General features: G+C 48.0%; 1 protein-coding gene across 1 annotated transcript in view; it reads left to right on the forward strand.

The window, feature by feature from the left end:
• TDRD9 (tudor domain containing 9) overlaps window positions 1–3,599 on the forward strand; it is a 106,840-nt gene extending 103,241 nt beyond the window's left edge. The window contains exons 35-36 of the mRNA XM_030883213.2: window positions 1,968–2,040; window positions 3,290–3,599. Coding sequence (XP_030739073.2) covers window positions 1,968–2,040; window positions 3,290–3,391 — 175 coding nt within the window. The 3' untranslated portion in view covers window positions 3,392–3,599. The remainder of the gene's footprint in view (window positions 1–1,967; window positions 2,041–3,289) is intronic.
• The last annotated feature ends 18,418 nt before the right edge of the window (window positions 3,600–22,017 follow it).

Below are 22,017 nucleotides of genomic sequence, written 5' to 3' on the forward strand. Positions count from 1 at the left end.
CTCTGGCTTGGTTTTGTTACTGTTTGCATGGCATATCTTTTCCTATCCTTTTACTTATAACCTATTTGCATCTTTGAATTTTTATAAATGATTTTTCTGCCCTATTCCTGCTCTCCTCTCCTGTGGGACTCCCATTTTACATGTGTTTGTGTACAATTGATGTTGTCCCACTGATCTCTGAGGCTCTGGTCATTTTTCTTCAGTCCTTTTTCTCTGTTGTTCAGATTAGTTAGCTTCTATTGATCCATCCTTAAGTTTACTGATTCTTTATTTGTGCATCTCACACCTGCAGATTTTGGTCTCCTACATAAGGAATTTTCCATTTTAGTTATTGTACCTTTCAACTCTAAAATTTCTCTTTGGTTCTGTGTATAGTTTTAAATTTTTATTGAGATTACCTTTGAGTCATTACCATCATATTTTCCTTTATTTCTTTAAACACAGTTTGCTTTAATTCTTTGTATGTACTTGCAGTGACTTTTTTAAAGTCTTACCTGCTAAAACCACATCTGAGTCCACTCAGTCAGCTTCTGTTGGCTGTTCTTTTTTTTATTCCTGAGTATGGGTCACACATTCCTGTTTCTTCACAAAATATCTCATAATTTTTGCTGAAAATTGGGCATTTTAGATAACGTAGTGTATTAATGTAGGGTTTTGATTACTCCCTGCAGAATTCTGCAGAATCAGTTTCCCCACCATGTTGTAAGGCCACTAATGCCTGTTTTTTTAATTCTTCTTTTTACTTTTCAGCCTGGCTTGTTAGGGGTCATCCTTGTGTCTGCATTGCTTAGTGCTCAGCCAATGATTAGTGAGAAGTTGTGCTTAAATACCTAAGTCATTAAGGCTTCTGCCCTCTGCCGGTGGGTCTCTGTGTGGGTCAGGTAGTACATCCAAAGTTCAGGCAGTTTTGAAATCTGGCTTTTATTTCTTGCCAGGACTTTCCTGTGCGTGCATGCCACCTTCTGGTCGGCCAGGGCTGTGTGGCAGGCCAGGGGCCTTCGTAGGTCTCTGCTGCACGTGTGTGTGCAGCTTCTCCGTCAGCTAGGGAATGTGTGGTGAGCCCGACTAGCCTCTGCGGCACTCGTTTCCAGGATCTCCCTCTTGCATTTCTGGATTGTCAGCTGGTCTGCTGCTGGCCCCAAGCAGGACCAGGGCAGAAGGCTCCCAGAGCTGTGGGCTTTCTCCATTTATTTCCTACTGAGGTTGCCATTTTCACTGACAGTGCTGCCAGGCATGAGGGTTTTTACCCTCTGCTCCAAATCAAGTAAATTCAGTCTGGCAGTGAAGATGCCTGTTTTCACCCTGGGAACCCTAGGGTGCCAGGTTGAGCTGGTGGGGTGGGTGTGAGTGGTGGGTGGGAGTAGCCCCAGGCATGAGTTCCACAGACTCCACTGTTGTTACCTGGAGTTCAGCAGTTTTTCGTGAACGAATGCTTCTGAATTTGCTTTTGGTTAATATCCAGAGTCTTCAGGCATGTTGTTTGGACGATTTAGTCTAGTTTTATAGTTGCTTGGAGGGGTGGTGCAAGAAGATTTGCAGACTTCTTTACATTCTTATTGCTAGAATTCTCTATCTCTGCCTTTTTAAGCTGATGACATTTCCAACTTGTCATGGCTGCTTAAGAATAAATGGTATAAAAGATCCTCTTACATTTCCTAGAACTTGACTCGGTAACCCAGGCGACGTGTGGTAACGGAGCAGCTCCACTGGTTACTAGGGGAACACAGAAAACAAGGGTCAGTCTTACAGACCCACGTTGCTCCATTTTTTTTTGTTTTTGAATGTATAGGGGGTTAAAATATTCTCTGATCATAATTACATAAATTTGGACCTTTAAGAAACTTATTGGAGTTACAATTCTGAGGGAAAGTACATAGAATTTAAATCTCATTTTAAAAATCACAGTAGTGTTTTCAATTACTAATGTATAATTAAGGTGACTTAAACTCTCTTTTTTTAAATTTTAGTTTGTTCTGTCCATTGAAACCAAGAGAGAAGATTGTTCCTCAGTGGCATGAAAAGCCATATGAGTGGAATCAGGTGAGTGAGAAATAGGTGACCACGTGAGCAGCCTACCACCAGGATTGATGGGAGCAGAACGCTTGATGGATTCAGGGGCTCCGACAGGGTTGGTGGAGGATGCCCGGGAGCAGAGGGAGCCTGGCGGCAAAGTGTGTGGTTCTTTGGTTAACGGGGCAGGGCCACAGGCCACACAGGCTGTTTCTGGATAGTATACTCTGTGTAATGTCTTGGTGAAAAATTAGACCTCAGGCTTATTATCCTTTAATTTTGGATAAAACAGGTACGAATGTTTGGATTAGCTTTTAGGGTACATTGGTTGTTGTTGGAGTGGCTTGGAGACACCCACCTTCTCACTGTGCCCTCACATGGCAGAGAGAGTGGTGTCTCTCTGGTGTCTCTTCTTATAAGGGCATTAATCCCATCCTAATCCCATCATGGGAGCCCCACCATCATGACCTCATCTAACCTGAATAACCTCGCAAAGGCCTCATCTCCAAATATCATCACATTGGGGATTTGGAAGACACAATTCAGTCCATAGCAGTTGTGAAGTAGGGCACGGCCCGTATGGGGCACCTTGACATTTCCTGTCTGTAAGATTTAGAGTAAAATGTAATTTCAGGAAAGGAACTCAGGGAGGAATTTGAAGCTTTAATCCTAGAGCCAAGGATGTCTTTATAAATAAACCGGCTGGGGCACTAGTTTCTCATCCCTTTGGCAGTGGAGGTAGGCTACCACCCCTGGAGATGGTGTTGTCCCACTCTGAGTCTGGAAGTTACTTCTGCTGCAGAATGTTCCTTCTTCTCTCCATGTGCTCCATGACTGGTTTCCCCTGTTAGAGCCCTGAGGACCAGTCCCTGGAGCCAGCTCCATCATGTGCACAGAGCTGTGCCCCAGCCACCTCTCCTACAGCCTCCACGGGGGTGTTTGAAGCTAATAGCAGGGCTTACTTTGAAAGCAGAATTTCATTCTGAGGTTGGTGTGGTTTAGAAAACTTACATGCTTTAATGCCTCTGTTCACGTTTACTGTTCACAGTTACATAGGAAGGAATGTATGGGAGATTTCTGGGTAAAGATTGCCATATTATTAGGATGAATTTAAAGATGAAATAGCAGATATATAGTATTTATTGTTGTGAGAATAGAGAAGCGTCAGTTTCTGCCATCTTATGTGTCTATGTATATGTGTGTGTATAATTTTATTTGTTTTACTTTATGTCTAGAAAAGTCCCATTGCAGAGCCTGACTGGTCCTTTTGCCCCGATAGGTTGATCTGAAGCTGGTGATGGAGCAGGCGGACCGGGAGAGCAGCAGAGGGAAGAACACCTTTCTGTACCAGCTGCACAAACTGATTGTCCTCAGTTCCTAGACGGGACGCAGGCTGTACCCAGCCCTCCTGGGGGCCACGGAGGCCTGTTAAAGGCTCCACCCGCAGGCTGCCTCCCTCTGTCCACTCTGTCTGAAAGACCTTCTCGGTCCCAGTTCCTTTCCTCTTCGGATGGTGGCTGGAGAGTGGTATTTCTGTTCAAGTGAAAGATTGGGAAAAGTCTAGTCTTTTCTAGAAACAGAAGATCACTGTATTAATAAACATTTTGGGAAAAGTTATTCTGAAAGAAGACTTCATTTGGAAAAAGAGCTGTATTTTGCTTTCAATTTACTAAGGTAAATATAAGTGGCTAATTTTTCATGTAAGGTTCTAGAACATGCTTGTATGTTCTATTTTGTTACAGTGATTTAAACCTGGGGCACAGGAGAAACCAGGGCTCCCAGTGTACCACAAGGGGAAAGCTGTGTGTTTTTTTCAAAACCATGTGGCATTTTCTAATTTTTTTTCCATGAAGGAAAATACCTAATTTTGGTAAAACTACTTCAGTTTTGTATATTTTAGGTTTCTACTTAAGTTAAATTCTTAGTCCACATTTTGGAAATTAGAGAGATTACCTGGTCACTAGTATATCTATGTTAAAACAATAAAAGCATTAGACTGAGTTTGTTTCTGACAGTTATTAGTCAGAGGAGATTAAAAGGTATTTCATTCTGAAAAAAATCCAAATTTCTAAAACTTATAAAGGAATATAGACTTCTTTTTAAAAGTCAACTTTTGTCAGACAGGGTTTCACCAGAAAAGCAGAGCCACTGTAAATGCAGCAGTAAATGAGATCTGAGTTAGCTCTTACACGAGCGTGACAGGAGCTGGAGTGAAGGTCTGGAAGGGCCAGTGGGCGGATCGGAGAAATGGTCCACCTGAGCCGGCTGCTTACAGGCGGACAGTTTGAGGCTTGTGAGAGCCCACATATTTGGTCAGCAACGTGGGGTCGTGACCAGGAGCTCATGTAGAGAACTCGAAAACCACCCCGTCTAGGGGAGCTTCTATAAACTGGGGGCCTGGCCAAGGGCTGTGCTGGGCCGGCAGCCAGGAAGCACGCTGGATGCTGAGTGTGCCGGCAGCAGCGGCTGCGCCCGACGCGACCGTCTGAGCACATGGCCCCCACTTCACCTGTGCCCCAGTCTTGCTCAGCTGCTTCTGAGGCAGCCCAGAGCAGAAGCATTCCAGTGGGGGGTTTCTGGGGAATGCGCTTCCCACCTTTAATGCAGGAGGTGGTGCTACCAAGCTAGCAACACACCATCCTTTGTTCAACTTTAAGGTTAAGATTTCACCTGCCTTGTGAAAAGAAGCAGGATATTTTGACCCTGGTGTTTGCTTTTCGCTTTGCCAGGTGGAAGTAGTTAGCCCATGTCTGCAGAGTGAGCACATTGTGGGGTTAGCAGTGCAGGAGGACAGACCTGAGCCGATGAGCACCCATTCTGCTTGTTAGCTTTTGAATAAAAGTTCTGTGAATGGTTAAAAAATTAAATAGTACCAAAAGGCTTGTTTAAAAAAAAAAAAAAGAAATACAGTTTTTTGATTTCTCTGGTTCTCACCCTCAAAGAAAACCATTCTAACTCTTACCTGTTTTTTTTTTGGAATTGCCTCCATCTTGATAAGTACTTTTTTAAGTAAATTATGCTTTTTCATGATTTCCTCTTTAGTCATTACTTGCTGCTATAATAGATGAAGATTGAGCTCTTTCCATCATTCTGTACCTTATTTTCCCCATCCCTCATACAGTCACCAGTCTTTATAACATTAACTTTGTAAATATTATTTTCTGCAAAACCAGGTAGTGTATTTGATGGCGTCTCCTTCCACATCACTTTAATTTCGATGGTAAGTGCCTTGCTTTTCATGTGCATAATTCTCTAGTCACATACTTTTAAACAGTTGTTTATTCTTAAAAAGTTATGTATTACTTGCTAAGTAAGTAACTTTATTCAAAAAGTTACTTAGGAGCTTCCCTGGTGGCGCAGTGGTTGAGAGTCCACCTGCTGATGCAGGGGGCACGGGTTCGTGCCCCGGTCCGGGAGGGTCCCACGTGCCGCGGAGCAGCTGGGCCCGTGAGCCATGGCCGCTGGTCCTGCGCGTCCAGAGCCTGTGCTCCACAGTGGGAGAGGCCATGGCAGTGAGAGGCCCACGTACCGCCAAAAAAAAAAAAAAGTTACTTAGTAAGTAATACATATCCATGATGTGAAATGAAAGGTTTTAAAGGGCAGGTAGGAAAAGTCTGTCTTCCCATCCCACCAGCGCTGAGCTCTCCTCTGACGCGGCTGTGGTTTCTTCATTTGCACAGTCCTTCAGCGGGTGTTTGTTAAGCACATACTGTGCCCCAGGCACTGGGGCAGGTGCTTACGGACACTGACACCCTCACAGAGCTGACCTCAGAGTGTGTATAGGCAAAGGACGGGCAACCAGGCAGGCAGTGGTAAGAGCTGTGAAGTCAGTTGAAGGGACTGAAGGGATGGGGCAGAAGGTGCCTGCTGTCTATAAAGGGCCCAGTGGTAAATGTCCTAGGCTCTGTGGGCCACGTGGTGTCTGTGCTGCTCGTCAGCTCTGCAGTTGTAGCTCAGAAGTTGTTGTAGGTGATACTTAAACAAATGAGTGGGGCTGCATTCCAGAAAAACTTTATTTATAAAAACAAGTGTCAGACCATGGTTGTTGGTTTGCTGACCCTGCAGTAGAGGGCAGGGGCAGGTGCAGGGCAGTGACACTGTCCTGTAGACGGCAGTCAGGGAAAGCCTTTGTGATGGGGGGACAGCAAGTAGAGATCCCATCTGGGGATATCTGGGAAAAAGGTGTTCTGGGCAGAGGAAAATGTGCCCAGGCCCTGAGGAGGGAGCACATGCTTGGTGTATTTGGAGAGCCAGCCAGGAGGCTGGGGGCAAGGATGGTTAGGAGGGGACGTTAGACAGAAGCCAGGTCTGGGACCGTGGGGCAGAGTCCAGCTTTTATTCTGAGTGAGGTGGCAGGCTCACAGAGGGGCTTGAGCAGTAGTATCGTGCCTCAACTGATTTTCTGAGAAAGACCATCCTGGCTGCTGCATGGGGCACAGGGTGAGACCACTGTAGGTAAGGCCCAGGGATAGACACTGGTGCTGAGAGCAGGTGGCTGGACTGGGGTGTGTTCCAGAGGGGAAGGGACACGAGGGAAGAGGGTTGGATTTGAAAAATGGGAGAGGAAGAACGTTCTCGGTCCACCAGTGTAGTGGGCTGAACTTCCCCTCAAAGCTGTGTCCACATCTTAACCCCTGGGGCTCTCTGTAAATGTGATCTGATTAGGTAAGTTAGGATGCTGAGATGAGAAGATCATCCTGGATTTCGGGTAGGCCCTAAAGCAGATAGTCAGCATCCTTATAACAGACACACAGAGGACCCAGAGGGAAGAGGCCGTGTGAAGATGGAGGCAGAGGCCCCAGAGGGACGAGGCCGTGTGAAGATGGAGGCAGAGACTGGAGCAGTGTGGTCATGAGGCAAGGACCACCCAGAGCCCCCAGAGGCTGGAAGAGGCGGGGGAACCTCCCCTAGAGCTGTGGGAAGAGTGGAGCCCTGCTGGCCCCTTGCTCTCAGACTCCTGGCCTCCAGAGCTGTAGAGAATCCACTTCTGTCGTGTCAAGCCCCCCAGTGTGTTACAGCAGTCACAGAAAGCTAAAAAATGGTCACAGCTGTCATCTTTCTAAGATCTAACACAGGAAAAAATGGCTCCAAAGAAATCCCCCAGTGACAGAAGCTCTGACTAATACAACTATAGATAGAACACACCTCCCCAAACATTCTGTTTAGAAAATTGAGCAGGGAATTATACAGATTTAGTGAAATTCATTCCAGAAAATACTTTTTTCAGTGAAAATTTTCATTGTTGATATAATGCTAATTAATGTGTTTTAGATTCACAGACACTTTGTCAGAATGGTGTCAGAATGGCAGGCGAATGCCTTGTAGCTGAAACTTCCTGCCTGATGTCTAGTTGCTGCCCCTTCTCCCGTCCTCCGCCCTGTGGCATGCACGTCACCTCAGTGCTCAGATGCCTCTAGTCCAGCCTGGACGCGCCTTTGGCTGTCGTGTCACCACACAACCTTGCAGCCTGGGTCCCAGTGCCACGGGGCTATTTCTCATCATTTCCTGAGCATTGCACGTACTTGGATATTCTGTCCGTGCACACAGCGTTCCTTCCGCTTGGACTGACTTCTGCCCCTGCTTGCCCCTGGTGAATTCCTCCTCTGCCTCTGTACACCCCCAGCGGTGCCCCTTGTACTGCAAAGCTGTCCGTAAGTCTCTGGACAGAATTAAGTATCGCGTTTCCTGGGTGGTCCAGGCATCTGCTTATGCTACCAGAATGAAGTGGTTCATTTGTTCCACAAGCATTTCTGGATTGCCTTTTGAGGGCTTAGGGTTAAATGACCCCGCCCCTTAGTAAATGCTAAGAGACGGGTCTCACATTATATGTCTCTTCAGGGCAGAATCTGTGTTCATTTCTGAATCTGAAATACCTGACGCCTACTTGGTATTCAAATACGGTTTGAATAGAACCCACCACAGCCTGGGGAGGGAGGGAGGCATCGGCATAGTGTCAGGAGGGGAGGGGCTGAGCGGTGGCCCTGTGTTGAGAGGGGCAGGAGGGCCACGGGCGGGGTGAAAGCCACGGGCATACACCCAGACGGTGCTCCTGCCTGTCCAGGCTTCTCCGGCAGGCAAACCCGATGGTGCTGGCCAGTGCATGTGCCTCGAGGCAGCTGGCAAAGCCACCTCCTGTCACGGGGCTTATTGCCATGGAGATGTCAAAGTGCTGTGCTCAGATGTAAGAGCGACTTGCTAAATGTGAAGTGGATTAGTGAATCCCAGCAGTTCTGACTTAGAAGTGCAGAAGGAGATTATCAACGTAAGTAGTTTTAGGAAGAGGCAGCTTTCTGGACAGGTGAACACCTGCCGGCGCCAGGCACAGGGCGCTGGAGGTAGAAGTGAAGGAGGCTTCCCGCCCGCAAGAGCTCATGGTTCAGTGAGGAGACAGTGTTCCGGAGGAGCGCAGTCTGTGTTGTCACGGGGCAGCCGGGGCCGCAGGGGGCTCTTGTCGAGGGCGGGCCTTAGCCTGGTGCAGGTGGGCGTGGGGGGAGTCTCCCCGAACTCGGCGTATCTGCTGAGCTTTGAGGGCAGGTGGAGAGTCTGATGAGGAAACTGGTTGGGGCCCGGAGGGGCAGCTGTGTGAAGATGCTGGAATGCCTGCACGGTCTGGAGACTGAGTGGTTCTGGAAGGTTCCGGAAGGCTCAGGTGTAGGATCAAAGGCAGGGAAACTAGCCCGAGGGGAGACTGAAGGGGTGGGGAGCAGCTGTTTTCCTGTCTGCCCTGCAGTACCTCCCCGACCCTGTCCTAAGAACTCTGGACACTGGACATCCCCTTCTGAGTCTTGCTTCTCCTCCCAGGCCATCTGTGTGGTGGGCCCCATATTGATCCAGAAGTGGGCACCTGCCTTCACTGGACCACTGTGCCCCCCGTCAGGTTTTTAAATTGGAGATCAGGGCGTCAGGCCACTCTCGAGTGGCTGAAACGAGAAGGCCTGAAGCTCTGGAGTTCTCTTCTGTGGGGAGAAGGCCAGCCTGCTGCCTGAGTGATGGCTGAAGCCATCATGTCCAGAGAAGCAGGGATGGGAGGGGCAGGGGAAGGACATTTGAATCCTTCGTTCTGGCCTCAGTCCTGCCCCTGGGGTCCGTGACACCATCCAGAAGTCTAATAATAAACTCTGCTTGACAGGTAGGCTGGTTCAGGTTGGGGTTTTGTCTGAGAGAATGCCAGCAGACAATGGAGTGTGGGGTTTTATAATGAAGGCAGTGCCTGCCAGCGAGGGGTGTTAAGCAGAGCAGTGACATGATAACGTCTGAACTATAGATAATTCCGGCTTCGGGGTGATGAATAGATGGAATGAATAGGAGCAGAAAATGATGAGACCAAAGGCTGGGAGAACAGCTGCTCGGGCAGGAGGAGGGGACCTTCCAGGACCGAGGCAGGCAGTGGAGCTGGGGAGAGAGAGAAGAATGGATTTCCAGACCCCTGAAGGAGGTAGGCTTGATGTATAACTGAGTGATGAACAGTGTTCTGGGGTGGCCTTTAGGGTTTAATTTAGATAATTGGGTCAATGGTGACATCTTTTGCCAGGAAAATAACAGTTTTGGTGGAATGGGGAAGATTATGGATTTGAGCTTGAATCACCCGTGGGTAGTTGAGCAAAGATGTATAAGAAGCCGTGAGGTGTCTGGAGGTCAGGAGAGGCATCTGGGTGGAGGGAAGGGTCTTGGATGGAGCAATTTACAGGTGGTCACTGAACTATTTTATTTTTTCTCTTAGAATTTAATTTCCAAAACACGTCTGCAATTCCATCATGTGTCACCATCTTGGTGGCCACCAGCATCTCTGATCCAGTAACTTCCTGACCCAGTCTCTCCGTGGCTTCTGTTTTTCCTCCGCTTCTGCCCATTCTTCCTTTTAGAAGTAGGGATCCGATCATAAAAGTCAGTGTTCCACAGGCCTCCTGGACCATGGTTAGTGCGTTGGGGAGATGGGGGAAGAAAACATCTTGGCGTGGGAAGTACTTGGACTCTAGTCTTCACGTGATGGCCATGGTCACAAGGGCCGTGGAAGGGGGGGAGCCCTGAATGGGGACTTACAAACAAGCAAGGGGAGAGATGCAGTGGCTGCAACCTGGGCAGACCAGGAAACTGGGGAGGGAGTGGTCAGAGGCAGTCCCTTCGTGATGAGTAATAAACATGAAGGTGAAGGGAACAGAATCAAGTGTTAGTTATTACGTGGACTGAATTTTCCCACCAAAGGACAGGTACCTAAATAGAGCTGAGAAATAAACAAAACCCAGCTCTACACTACACAGCTAACACAGCTTTAAGTGTTTTAAGAGAACACACTTAAAGTGGTGAAAGTTGAAAATAAAGATGAGGGCAAAGATACCAGATAAATGAGAACAAAAAGCAGAATGTGCAGTTCACATCAGACGAGGTGAAGTTTAAGGTCAAGTGTGTTGAATTAAGAGGAATGTTATGTAATGTCAAAGGCACAATTAATGGTGTGTTAGGAACACGTGTGCACCAAGCAGCATAGTGATGGAGAGCGTGAACAGAAAGTTTCTGGAAATGCTGGGAGAATTTCATGCAAATACAGTGCTAATGGGTGATCTTGGAACACCTGGGTTCACTCCTGAGCATTCTAATTGACCAATTAGGATACAGAAATTAAATCATACAGTCAATAAAGCTGATATAATGTGTATGTAGAATCCAGCATCCCTCACATTTCAAGTATCCTTTCCCTTAGGTTAGTGAAATGTTTACAAAAATAGATCATGTACGTGACTACAAAGAAACACTTTTTTTTAAATCAGAGAATTTAAAGGCCACATTTTTTTGGTTATAATCCATTAACGTTGGACATAAATAATAAAAAAGTGTCCCCCTCCTTTCCAAATTTTAACTGCTTGGAAATTAGAAAAAGAAGATGCACATATATAACTCTTGGATCAAAAGAAGAAATTAAAAGAAAAATTACAAACTACCAAGAATGCAATGAAAAGATGCTCTGTGCTGAAATGTGTATGATTCTCAGGCTAAAAGAAAAAGGAACTAAGTATTCTTAAGAAATTAGACAAAGAAAAGCAATTGCTGGGACTTCCCTCGTGGTCCAGTGGGTAAGACTCTGTGCTCCCAGTGCAGGGGGCCTAGGTTTGATCCCTGATCGGGGAACTAGATCCCACATGCCGCACCTAAGAGTTCACATGCCACAACTAAAGATCCTGCATGCCACAATGAAGACCCGTTGCAGCCAAAATAAATAAAATATTAAAAAAAACTTTTTAAAAATTGCTTGGAAGAGAAACATAGTAAAGATATAAAATCAGGAAATAGAAATTAATCGGGATAAATAAGTCCAAAAAGCTGGTGTCATAAAAATAGATAAGCCCTTCACAAGTCTGACTAAGAGAAAAAATAAGAACGGGAGCAAAACAGGCTAAACGGAGTAAAATTCCACCACTAAAAAAGGGTCTGGCATCAGCTTGGCTCACAGCCTGCAGAGAACAGATGACCCAAATGCTGACTAATCTCTCTCAAGCCACCTTCAGTTCATCTGAAGAAGCTGGCGCGTGACTTTAATGTCACTACACAGAGCCCGCTTAGGAATACAGACAGAAAAAACTAAATTATCACCAAACGGAATCCAGTGATGTTAAAAAAAAAAACAGTAACTGACAAAGCAGGGCCTATTCCAGGGACGTAAGAGCAGTTTCATGTCAAGAACCATCAGTCAAGTCCCACATAAACACAGGAGGAAAGGTGTGTGGTTCTGTTCAGTGGGTGCTGAAAAGGCATTTCATGAAATTTAGCATCCATTGCTAAGTCAAAAGAAAAAAATGAAGTAAAGTAGAAACAGCAGAGAGTTGCAGGCAGTTCTTGCACAGCAGGCGGGGCGGCGAAAATGCAGGCAGTCTGCGAAGCTGTCCTGTGAGACGCTTGGTCAGAACAGTGGAACACTGTCCGCTTCAAATACAGAGAATAATGAAAAGAATAGTCAATCTAGTGCCTATCGTACACTGTAATTTAAAAGATTGGAAACACTGAGAATTAAAGTGAAAAAACAGTGGTTTGAACAGCGCTTCCCTCTTTTCACCGTGTAGCTTTTGGCGCGGAACCGTCACAGTCCTTCCTAGGTCGGGACGAGCCTCCAGCACCGCCGTCTTGCCGGAAAGCTGGCCCTGCTCCCTCGGCGTCCTCCTCCCCGTTGCCCCAGGTCCCGGGCCGCGCACCTCCAGCCCCAGAGCAGCCGCAGGGCCTGCGTCCCCTGCAGCCTCTCTTCTAGGGGCGTTAGGGTCCACTCCGATTTCACTGCCAGTGTTATCAGCGCTTTTCCTATCTTTGCTGCACTTTCACCTCAATTGGCCGATTTCCTCTTTCAAGTGTCCGTTTTTGTAAGACATCATGTGAGTTTGTCCCTGGTGAGGCAAGGAGGCGACGCCACTACAGACTTTGCAGTTTGTATATGAGTGAAATAACACACTCGGTGATCAGGGACCGACGGACTTCGGGAGAAACGCAGTGTGGACGGAGGAGCTCAGCGCGCGCCTGGCTCGTCCCGGGCTCAGTTGCTCACGGTCACCACGCTGCAGGGACTGGGGTCTAAACCGAGTTGTTGGGAGGCTGGTGCTCCTGAAAAGGAATGAAAGCCCAAAATCCACAGTAAGTGTTCTCTTCAGTGGCAAAGCATTCAGACCATTCAGTTAAAATTAGGAACTGGACGGCGATGTCTCCTGTCCCTATTGTTTAAAACGACTTGAAGGGGCTTCCCTGATGGCACAGTGGTTAAGAATCCGCCTGCCAATGCAGGAGACATGGGTTCGTGCCCTGGTCCGGGAAGATCCCACATGCTTCGGAGCAACTAAGCCCGTGCACCGCAACTACTGAAGCCAGTGCGCCTAAAGCCCGTGCTCCGCAACAAGAGAAGCCCCCGCTGGCCGCAACTAGAGAAAGCCCACGTGCAGCAACAAAGACCCAACACAGCCAAAAATAAAAACAAGTAAATAAATTTATTAAAAATAAAACGAAGGTTCTAGCAAATGCAATAAACCTAGAAAGATGGAGTAACTGATCCAACATTAGACATAGATAAAGCTCTTTTTTGCTGGTATGATGTATAATCTGTGTGTTGGGGTCCCTAAGACCTCCTCCAGTTTTGGTGATTCCCCAGCAGGACTCACAGCTAAGAGTTATGACAGCAAAAGGATACAAAGTAAAATCAGCAAAGGAAGCAGGCACATGGGCAAAGTCCATGAAAACAGCAGGTGCAAACTTCCAAGAGTCCTCTCCCAGGGAAGTCACACACCGTTAATTTGTCCGGCAATGAGCTGTGACAGCCTGTGTGAAGTGCTGTCCACCAGGAATCTCCTCGGAGTCTCAGTGCCCAGGGGTCGGTCATCTTGGAGGCTGGTCGCCTAGGCCCCCTCTGCCCCACATGCGCTGCGATGCCAGTCTCCCAGTTCGGCATAAACCTCAGCGTTTATGCAAAGGGTTTAGGCTCAGTGAGTCACCCTTATCAGTTAGAGAACGGCGGGAACCCTCCTGAAGTCTAAGCTCCCAGATGCCAGGCAAAGGCCAGCCCTGCAAGCAGAGGCCTTTCCAGGAGTCCAGTATCGTGCCTGCTGTGTGAGCTCTGCAACAACAAGATCCTTTGGTAAGGCTTCTGGACACACGCTAGGGATACAAAAGTCATTAGCTTCCGTGGCGACGAGAGCCTAGAAGGCCTTCCATGTGCATCCTGAAAAAATATGCTTCAGAATAAAGGTGGAGCATCTATACCCTCATGAAGAAAACTGAGATGATATTGAAAGACAGAAACAAAATCTGAACAGATGAAAAAGCATACTTCGGAAGATTTTACATCATGAAAGATGTCGTTGATATGCAAATATAGTACAATTCCAGTAAGAATCCCAATGAGGTATCTTTTTGGATTTGGATGAAAATATCTTAAAATTGTATGTGGATGAGTAAACGCCCAAGGATAGAATCCTGCTTGAGGTATGGGCAGCCCCTTATTAACCTAGATGGGAAAACCAGAAGCTATACAAGGAGATACAAACATATTTGATTAACGCTGAAAAACGTCGTATGGCAAAAGACACCGTAACCAGTCAACGGGTAGAATGGAAAATATTTGTGATGTGGATGACCAAGGGCTAATATATACTACGCAAAAACCTTCAAAAAAACCCATCAGGAAAGAGCAACAATCAAACAGAAAAACAACAATTATATGAGTAGAAGTTCTAGAGAAGAGCAAATCTTAATGGCCAGAAACATGAAAATGCTCAAATTCCTTAGGAGTAAGGGAAATAGAAACCAGCGAGTTTTATACCCACAGACTGGTGGGCAAGGCTTTTTAAAGTGCTGTATCATACAGCTGCAGCTATTCCCTGACGTTGACGGGTAGTCACCACTTCTCTTCTGCCTCACACTGTACAGCTGTCCTGACATATCAAAGTTAAAGGAGAGGCCTGTTTTCAATTTTCACAGATGTTGCCAGATGGACTTCCAAAGAAGCTAAAACACTTCATATTTTACCAGCAATATATATATTTTTTTCCCTTCCACCTCCACATCAGCAACTTTTAAAATGATACAGCACTTTCAAAAAGATCTGGCCGCCGCCATTAAAGAGTGAGCTGAGAATTAGAGCTGCTCCCTGAAGGGATTCCACAAGGAAGGGCGAGTGGGAACGGAGAGGTGCGGAAATGTGCATATTATCTCATTCTAAAAATAAGTAACCACGTTACATGTACGCGTGTGTGTATTTGTGCTTATGCTTGTCTGGAAGGGACTAAGAGCACAGAGAAAAATGTGGAAGGATACATTCTAGATAATGACCTCTGTCATCTAGGATGGGATGGGCCCTTTTAGATTTCTTCCTGCTGCTCTCCTGGAACACAGACCTGATGGCTGGTGCTTCAGCAGCCATCTTCAACCTTGAGATGACCTTGATAGTGGAAACCACCCGCATACAATGGCAGAACCTGGGTTCCTGTCAACCAGCCATCCCACTAGCCCTGGACTGCCTACCTCTAGACTTCTTTTATGTGAGAGGGAAATTAACTTTTTAAACTCTGTTACTTTTGGTCTGTGTTACAAGCAGCCGAACATAGTTCCTGTTTGATACAATATATACTTTAAAAAAAGAACTTAAAAAGTAAAAGAATACACGTTCAGTCAACAAAGTGCTCAGTTACAGGAGGAGTATTGAAAATCGCAAGAAGAGACCAAGGCAAATGGATATCGTCTAGATTCAGTGCAGTCATGGATATTTGCTTCCAGGCTATACGTTCTGACTTGGCTGAATTCAAAGTAACTCTTGACCACCTGCTTCCCACTCTGAAAAGTCCAGGCTTCCTTTTAGAAGCATAGACATTATCCAAATTGCCAGAATCCAAGTGAGTAAAGCATCTTCTACTAAGCATCTTCTCTCTCCACCATGAAGTTACTCTGTACATTAAGGAATGCAAAAGATGGATCTGATCCAGTCCCTGACGGCAAGTTAAGACTCCCTAGAAACTAGAGAACAATGGCTGAGAGTGCAATTAAATACCACGTGAGGAAGTGCTGCAGAATGTAGTCCTCTGCTTTCTGTCATGTTATGGATTATCCCCTGGATTTGCTTTTGAATTGGAACAATAGTTTTAGAACATTAACTGGAAAAGATTTTTTTTTCAAGCAAAAGAGAAAAATGGCTTTGTAACCTCAGAGAAGTAGTATAATGTTGAAAGATGATAGGCAAAGACTTCAGAGGAATCTTAAATTAGACTGTGCTTTTGAAGACCTGCAGTTAGAGAGAGGCGTGTTATCTCTTACATAATATTTTCTTGCTTAAATTACATTTCATAATGAGCTACTTATACTTGGGTTTCAGGAAACCAATTCCAGTGTGGGGAACATGTTTTTCCTCGCAAGTGGAGAAACATCAGAATGACAGCACTGCCCTCTGGCGCCTCTCTCCTGGAACTACAGGTTTTGCCTCAGCAAAAGGCAACGCTTTTGAAGCTTTTCTGAATGTTAGCTTGCAAACTGGTAATGGTAGGGACTACCTCATAAATGAAAAAAAATTGGAAGTACTGATGAGAAATTATGACCAGAAAGCAGAATTTCTTCCAACTTTGTGGAAGCATTTTTATAAACAATATGGAGCGGTATATAAGTTTTATTGTTTGTATATTATTGGTTGCTCAGGCTTATTACAAAATAACGATTTGGGAACGCATAAAACAAAAAGATATTGCCCGGTCTTTTTATGTTCTCTCCTTTTTCATACAGCTCTAAATCAGCGGCTATTTTTGCCTTTTCTAAAAATGGAGGCATAGTTTACACACAGGGAGTGTATGGATCTGAGTCGTCGTTCAGCGAATGCTGATGAACTCATGCAGCCACACCTCTGCTAAGAGAACAGAATGTCTCCATCAGCACTGAAGCTTCCACGTGCACAGCAAGCACCGTTCTGTCTTCCTTCACTGCACAGTAGTTTTGACTGTTGTGGAAGTTCATGTAAGTGGAATCCGACAGCGGAACGTACTCTTTCGGTCAGGCTGCTTTTTGCTCAACATAGTATTTTTGAGGTTCATTCGTGGTGTTGTATAAATCAGTCATTTGTTCTTTTATTGTCCATTGTACGAAAGCAGCAGTTTATTTATCCGCTCTCCTACTGATGGGCACGCGGATTGTTTTCACTTTGGGCCTGTAACGAATGAAGCTGCTGTGAACAAGTCCTTATAGATACATGTTTTTGTGTCTCCTGGATGAATACCTAGGAGTGGTGGGATTACTGGGTCATAGGGCAGATGGTGTTGGGCTTTATAAGGAGTTGACCAACCTTTCCCAAGTGGTGGCTGCTTGGAGCCTCCTCTTCCTGTGTCTTTAGAATTCCGTCTACCCCACTGAACTAAAGTGGTGAAGCCCCTCTCATGAATTGTTCTTTGTATTAAATTTTACCTGTATCTTCCTCAGTGAAGTATTTGCTCAAGGCTTATGCCTCGTTTTGGCGGTTGGTTTTTTTTTTTTTTTTTTGCGGCACTTGGGCCTCTCACTGTTGTGGCCTCTCCCATTGCGGAGCGCAGGCTCCAGACGCGCAGGCTCAGCGGCCATGGCTCACGGGCCCAGCCGCTCCGCGCCATGTGGGATCTTCCCGGACCGGGCCACGAACCCGTGTCCCCCGCATCGGCAGGCGGACTCGCAACCACCGCGCCACCAGGGAAGCCCCTGGGGGTTGGTGTTTTTATTACTGAGTTGTAGGAGTTCTTTATTCAGGATATAAGTGCTGTGTCAGGTATATGTTTTGCGAAAATTTTATCCTAGTCTATCCTTGCCTATTCATTTTATTGTAGTAAAAACACAAAACAATTACCGTTACAAAATGTTAAGTGTATTTACATTGCTGTGAAACCCGTCTCCAGGACTTTTTCACCTTGTGGATCTGAAACTCTGTGCCCCCTGAAGAGCACGCGCCCCTCCTCCTTCAGCTCCCAACACCCACCACTCTCCTTTCTGTCTTACCTCACATAAGTAGGTTGATGCAGTATTTGTCTTTTTGTGACTGGCTTATCCCATTTAGTGTAACGTTCTCAAGACTCACCTGTGTTGCAGCCTGTGCCGGAACTTACCTCCTTTTTAAGGCTGAGCAAGAGTCCATTGTGTGGATGGACATTAGGCTTTTCCGTTCATCCATCCATGGACACTTGGGTGGCTCGCACCTCTTGGCTGTTGTGAATAGTGCTGCTGTGAGCATGGGTGTGCAAAGATGTCCTCAAGACACTGCTTTTAATTCTTTTGGATGAATACCCAGAAGTGGGATCGATGGACCATGTGGTAGTTCTAGTTTTAATTTTTTGAGAACCCTCCGTACTGTTTTCCATAGTGCCTGCACCATTTTAAAATCCTGCCGGCAGTGCACAAAGCTTCCAGTTTCTCTACCTTCGCCACTATTTGTTGTTTTCTGTTGTGTTGTTTTTTATGGTAGCCACACTATTGGGTATAAGGTGACGTCTCGTTGTGGCGTTGTTTGCATTTCTCTGATGATTAGTCACGTTGAGCATCTTTTCAGGTGCTTATTGGTCATTTGTATATAATCTAGAGAAATGTCCATCCAAGTCCTTTGTTCATTTTTATTTTTTTTTATTTTTAAATTTTTTTTGCGGTACGCGGGCCTCTCACTGTTGTGGCCTCTCCCGTTGCGGAGCACAGGCTCCCGGACGCGCAGACTCAGCGGCCATGGCTCACGGGCCCAGCCACTCCGCGGCATGTCGGATCTTCCCGGACCGGGGCACGAACCCGCGTCCCCTGCATCGGCAGGCGGACTCTCAACCACTGCGCCACCAGGGAAGCCCCTTTGTTCATTTTTAAAGTGAGTTATTTGATTTTTGTTGATTTGTAGGAATCCTTTATATATTCTATTAACCCCTTATCAGGTACCTGATTTGCAAATACTTTCTTTGATTCTGTAGGTTGCTTTTCACTTTGTTTATTGTGTCCTTTGATGCACAAAAGTTTTAAAGTTTAATCTAGTCCCATTTGTCTGTCTTTCTTTCGTTGCCTGTGCTTTGGGTGTCACATCCAAGAAATTATTGCCAAGTCCAGTGTCATGAAGCTTTCTCCCATGTTTTCTTCTAGGAGTTTTATAGTTTTAGGTCTTACGTTTAGGTCTTTTAGCCGTTTTGAGTTATTTATTATATGTGGTCTATTCATTTTTTAACAGTGTCTTGAGATGAAGTGTAGTTTGGGATTTTGATGTTTATTAATTTAAAATTTTGATTTTATGGTTAGTTCCTTTGAGTTTCCTAAGAAATCTTTGTCACAGAGAAATGCTTCTGTGTTTTCTTCTAGAAATGTTACGGTTTTAGCGTTTGTATTTGCGCTTGTGACCCACGTCAGGTTCACTCCTGTGCGGGGTGCGGTCGGGGCGGAGGATATTCTCCCTTGGAGGGTCTACTGCAGCAGACCTCCCCGTCCTGTTGGATGCTGCAGAGGATGCTGCGGTGCTCCACTGGCTTCCCCTCAAGGTGGCAGACGTTCTCCTCCAGCTGGCAGGGCCCCTCGGCTGTCAGTTCTCTCTGGGGACGTTTTTTGCTGAAGAAGCCCTGCCCTCCCCTGCTTCCCAAATCACACTTTCCTCCAGAGGAAGTGTGCCTCCAGTGACTGACCCATACAGGGCTTGAAAGCACCTTCTCTCTGACTCCAGACAGCCGTGCAGGCTGGCCCCGAGGCCCTGGGCTGGCCGGGGTCTCCCTGGGGCTGGACCTCCCTGCCCTGCAGGGCTGCGTCCCAAGAGCACCCCCAATCAGCCTACCCCAGGGCCCGGCCACGCCTCACACCTCCTTGACCGGGGGCAGGGGTGGGGCTCCTGCAGGGCGCCTGGACCCTCCGGGGAGTGGGAGGGCAACAGCGGCCTACTCTTCCCAGAGCCCCTGGTCACACGCGTGGCACGGTCTTCGCGTGCAAGGCATCCACTTGGTCCCTTTCGGCTCCTTGTACCGGTTTCCAGGCGGGGTGTTTTCCCCCTCACCTCCAGCAAGCAATCCCTGGGCCTCAGCAGGTGCCTGGGACGTCCCGTCAGCTCTCACGTCCAGGGATCAGCCCTGCAGAATGGTCCCCCCGCCTCACACACACGTCAGACCCCAGTCACAAGGCTCGGTTGTCACCTGGGCTTCTGACTGACCGTCTGTAGATCAAGGTGTCCGTGACCCCCTCCTCAGGTTCAATTAACTTGCTAGAGCGGCTCACAGAACTCAGGGAAACACGGTGCTTACACCAGATGAGTCCAAAAGGGGTGTGAAGATTAATGGAGGGAAACCTCACTGAAACGGGGTCAGGAGGCAGAGGGGGCGCCCTCATCACGGACCACTCGCATCAGTGCAGCTCCCGGTGGGTGGACACTGCAGGCCGACGCTGCTTTGTTGCCCTTTGCAGATACCGTGTGTTTTTACAAACTGAAGCTTTGTGGTGACCTTGCGTGTCTGTTGGCACTGTTTTCCCAGAAGCATTTGCTCACTTGGTCACGTTTTGGTAATTCTCTCAGTATCGCAAACTTTATTATTATTACCGTATTTGTTATGGTGACCTGTGACCTTTGAAGTTACGTTGTCATTGTTTTGGGGCGCCTTGAACTGCACCCATGTCAGCCGGCAACCTTAATGGATGGATGTGCCTGTGTTCTGACTGCTGACCGGCGTCCCCCCCCTTCCCCCGCTTCTTCCCCCCAGTCCTCCCCATCCCCTGCGGCATGACAGCACGAAATCAGGCCAGTTAATCCCCCTACAAAGGCCCCTAAGTGTTCAAGTGAAAGGAAGAGTGGCATCTCTCTGCAAGCCACACCCCCGCATCCCCGCAGGGGCCTGCCCTGCAGCCCGACACCACCCTCTGCATGGCTCAGAAAGGCTCAGCCTGGTGCCCGGGTCACCCTGGGTCCCTTCTAGCCCGTCCCTCATCCTCCACACCGCCCTTTGTCCCCAGAGCAGTGGGCTACCCTGTGACAGCTCAGAGTGTCCCGAGGCGGTGAGAGGCAAGGCCTGAGTCCGGTGTGCAGTTACCAGCGGCCTGGGCGGGCATGCCAGCGAGCCTGCTGCCACCCTCCCGGGGCTGAGTCCCGGGGTGGGAACAGGTGCTGCCCCCAGTGACCGGGCTCAGGCAGGAGCGTGTCAACGGTGGGTGTGTGGAGCCGCAGCATTTGGGAGGAAGGCCCGAGCTGGGGCTCTGAGCTCGGGGGGCCATTTGGGCTTAGCCGAGGAGGCTCCCCACTCTTCTCCCCGGTTCCCATCCCCCATCGGGAGGGCTTCTTTGGCGCCTCTCCCTCCCGCGCCTCCCGCCGCGTCCCAGGTGCAGCTCTTCTCCCTGCTCTGTTCTCGAGCCTCCTGTTGACAAAAACATTCATCCATATTCAATCGAAGAAAAAATGGAAAATTTTATTCGAGCCAACCTGAGGATTCTAACGCGGGGGACAGTCTTTCAGAAGCTCTGAGGACAGTTCCTCCCTTAGAGGTCAAAGCACAGTTGTATATGTTTTTGAGACAAAGAGTTATACGTCAAGGTAACGTGGACACTTTACAGAGTCCAGCAAGGGGAGTGGTGGGTCATCGTGACCCCTTATGGGATTGAGACAGGAATGTTATCTCCTAAGGAGGAGTGACTTTGCTGGCGCCAGGGGAACCGGCCTTTTGGGCGTGTCTCGCGGCGGGGGGGTGTCTAGTTAGTGTGTGATGCAGACGCACAGGGCGTGCTGCAGGGGGCCAACGGCAGAGAAAATTTTATGTTAACTTTTTCTTTTCTTGCCTTAAAAATCACCTTACCTCGTCATTCCCACCTGACGGCCCTCAGTCTCCACTGCAGCCGTCTGAGCCGGTGCCTGCCGCTGCCCCCACGTGCTGTCCACAGGCCCGCCCTGCTCACTGGCCACAGGAGCCTCGCGGAGCCTCAGGGGCCTCACGTGACACACAGGTGCGTCCCAGGCCGAAGGAATCGTGTTCGTGAGGGTGTCCCGCAGTGACTGGCCCCTCGGATGGCTTTGTTAAAGGGGGAGAAGCTGAGGGAGCCTGTGGCCCCCCGGTGTCTGCCAGGGCCTCAGGAGAGAGGGGGTGCGCTTTTCCCAGAGGACTGGTGGGGGGCTGCTTCCCCAGTGCCCACCATACCTTCAGGACCCGCGGTTGCTCTGCCCCCATGGAGTCCCCACGTGTCTGTCTGCAGAGGCCAGGCCCTCGGACCGCTGCTCGAGACCCGTGAGGGCGGAGGCGACGACCAGGGACGAAAGCCTGCCCCAGTGGGTGGGCTGAGTGGAGGGGGGTCCCCATCTGCCACCGGCAGGCCAGCCACCACGTGGCCACCGGTTCTCCGCCGGTCGCTCCCCACACCGCACATAAGTGTGTGGACGTGACTGTCCCCATAACGCTTCATTTGCGGGGACAGCTGGGCCACATTTGGCCCTTGAGTCATGGTTTGCTGGCCCCTGGTCTAGGCCCGTGGTTCTCAAACTTGTGCTTGCGTCATTGTTCCCCCGCGGGGGTATCGGAGCATAGATTGTCAGGGTCCACCCCCGGGTTTCTGAGTCAG

This window comes from Globicephala melas, chromosome 2 (genome assembly GCF_963455315.2).
Source record: "Globicephala melas chromosome 2, mGloMel1.2, whole genome shotgun sequence".
In the NCBI taxonomy this organism is placed as follows: Eukaryota; Metazoa; Chordata; class Mammalia; order Artiodactyla; family Delphinidae; genus Globicephala; species Globicephala melas.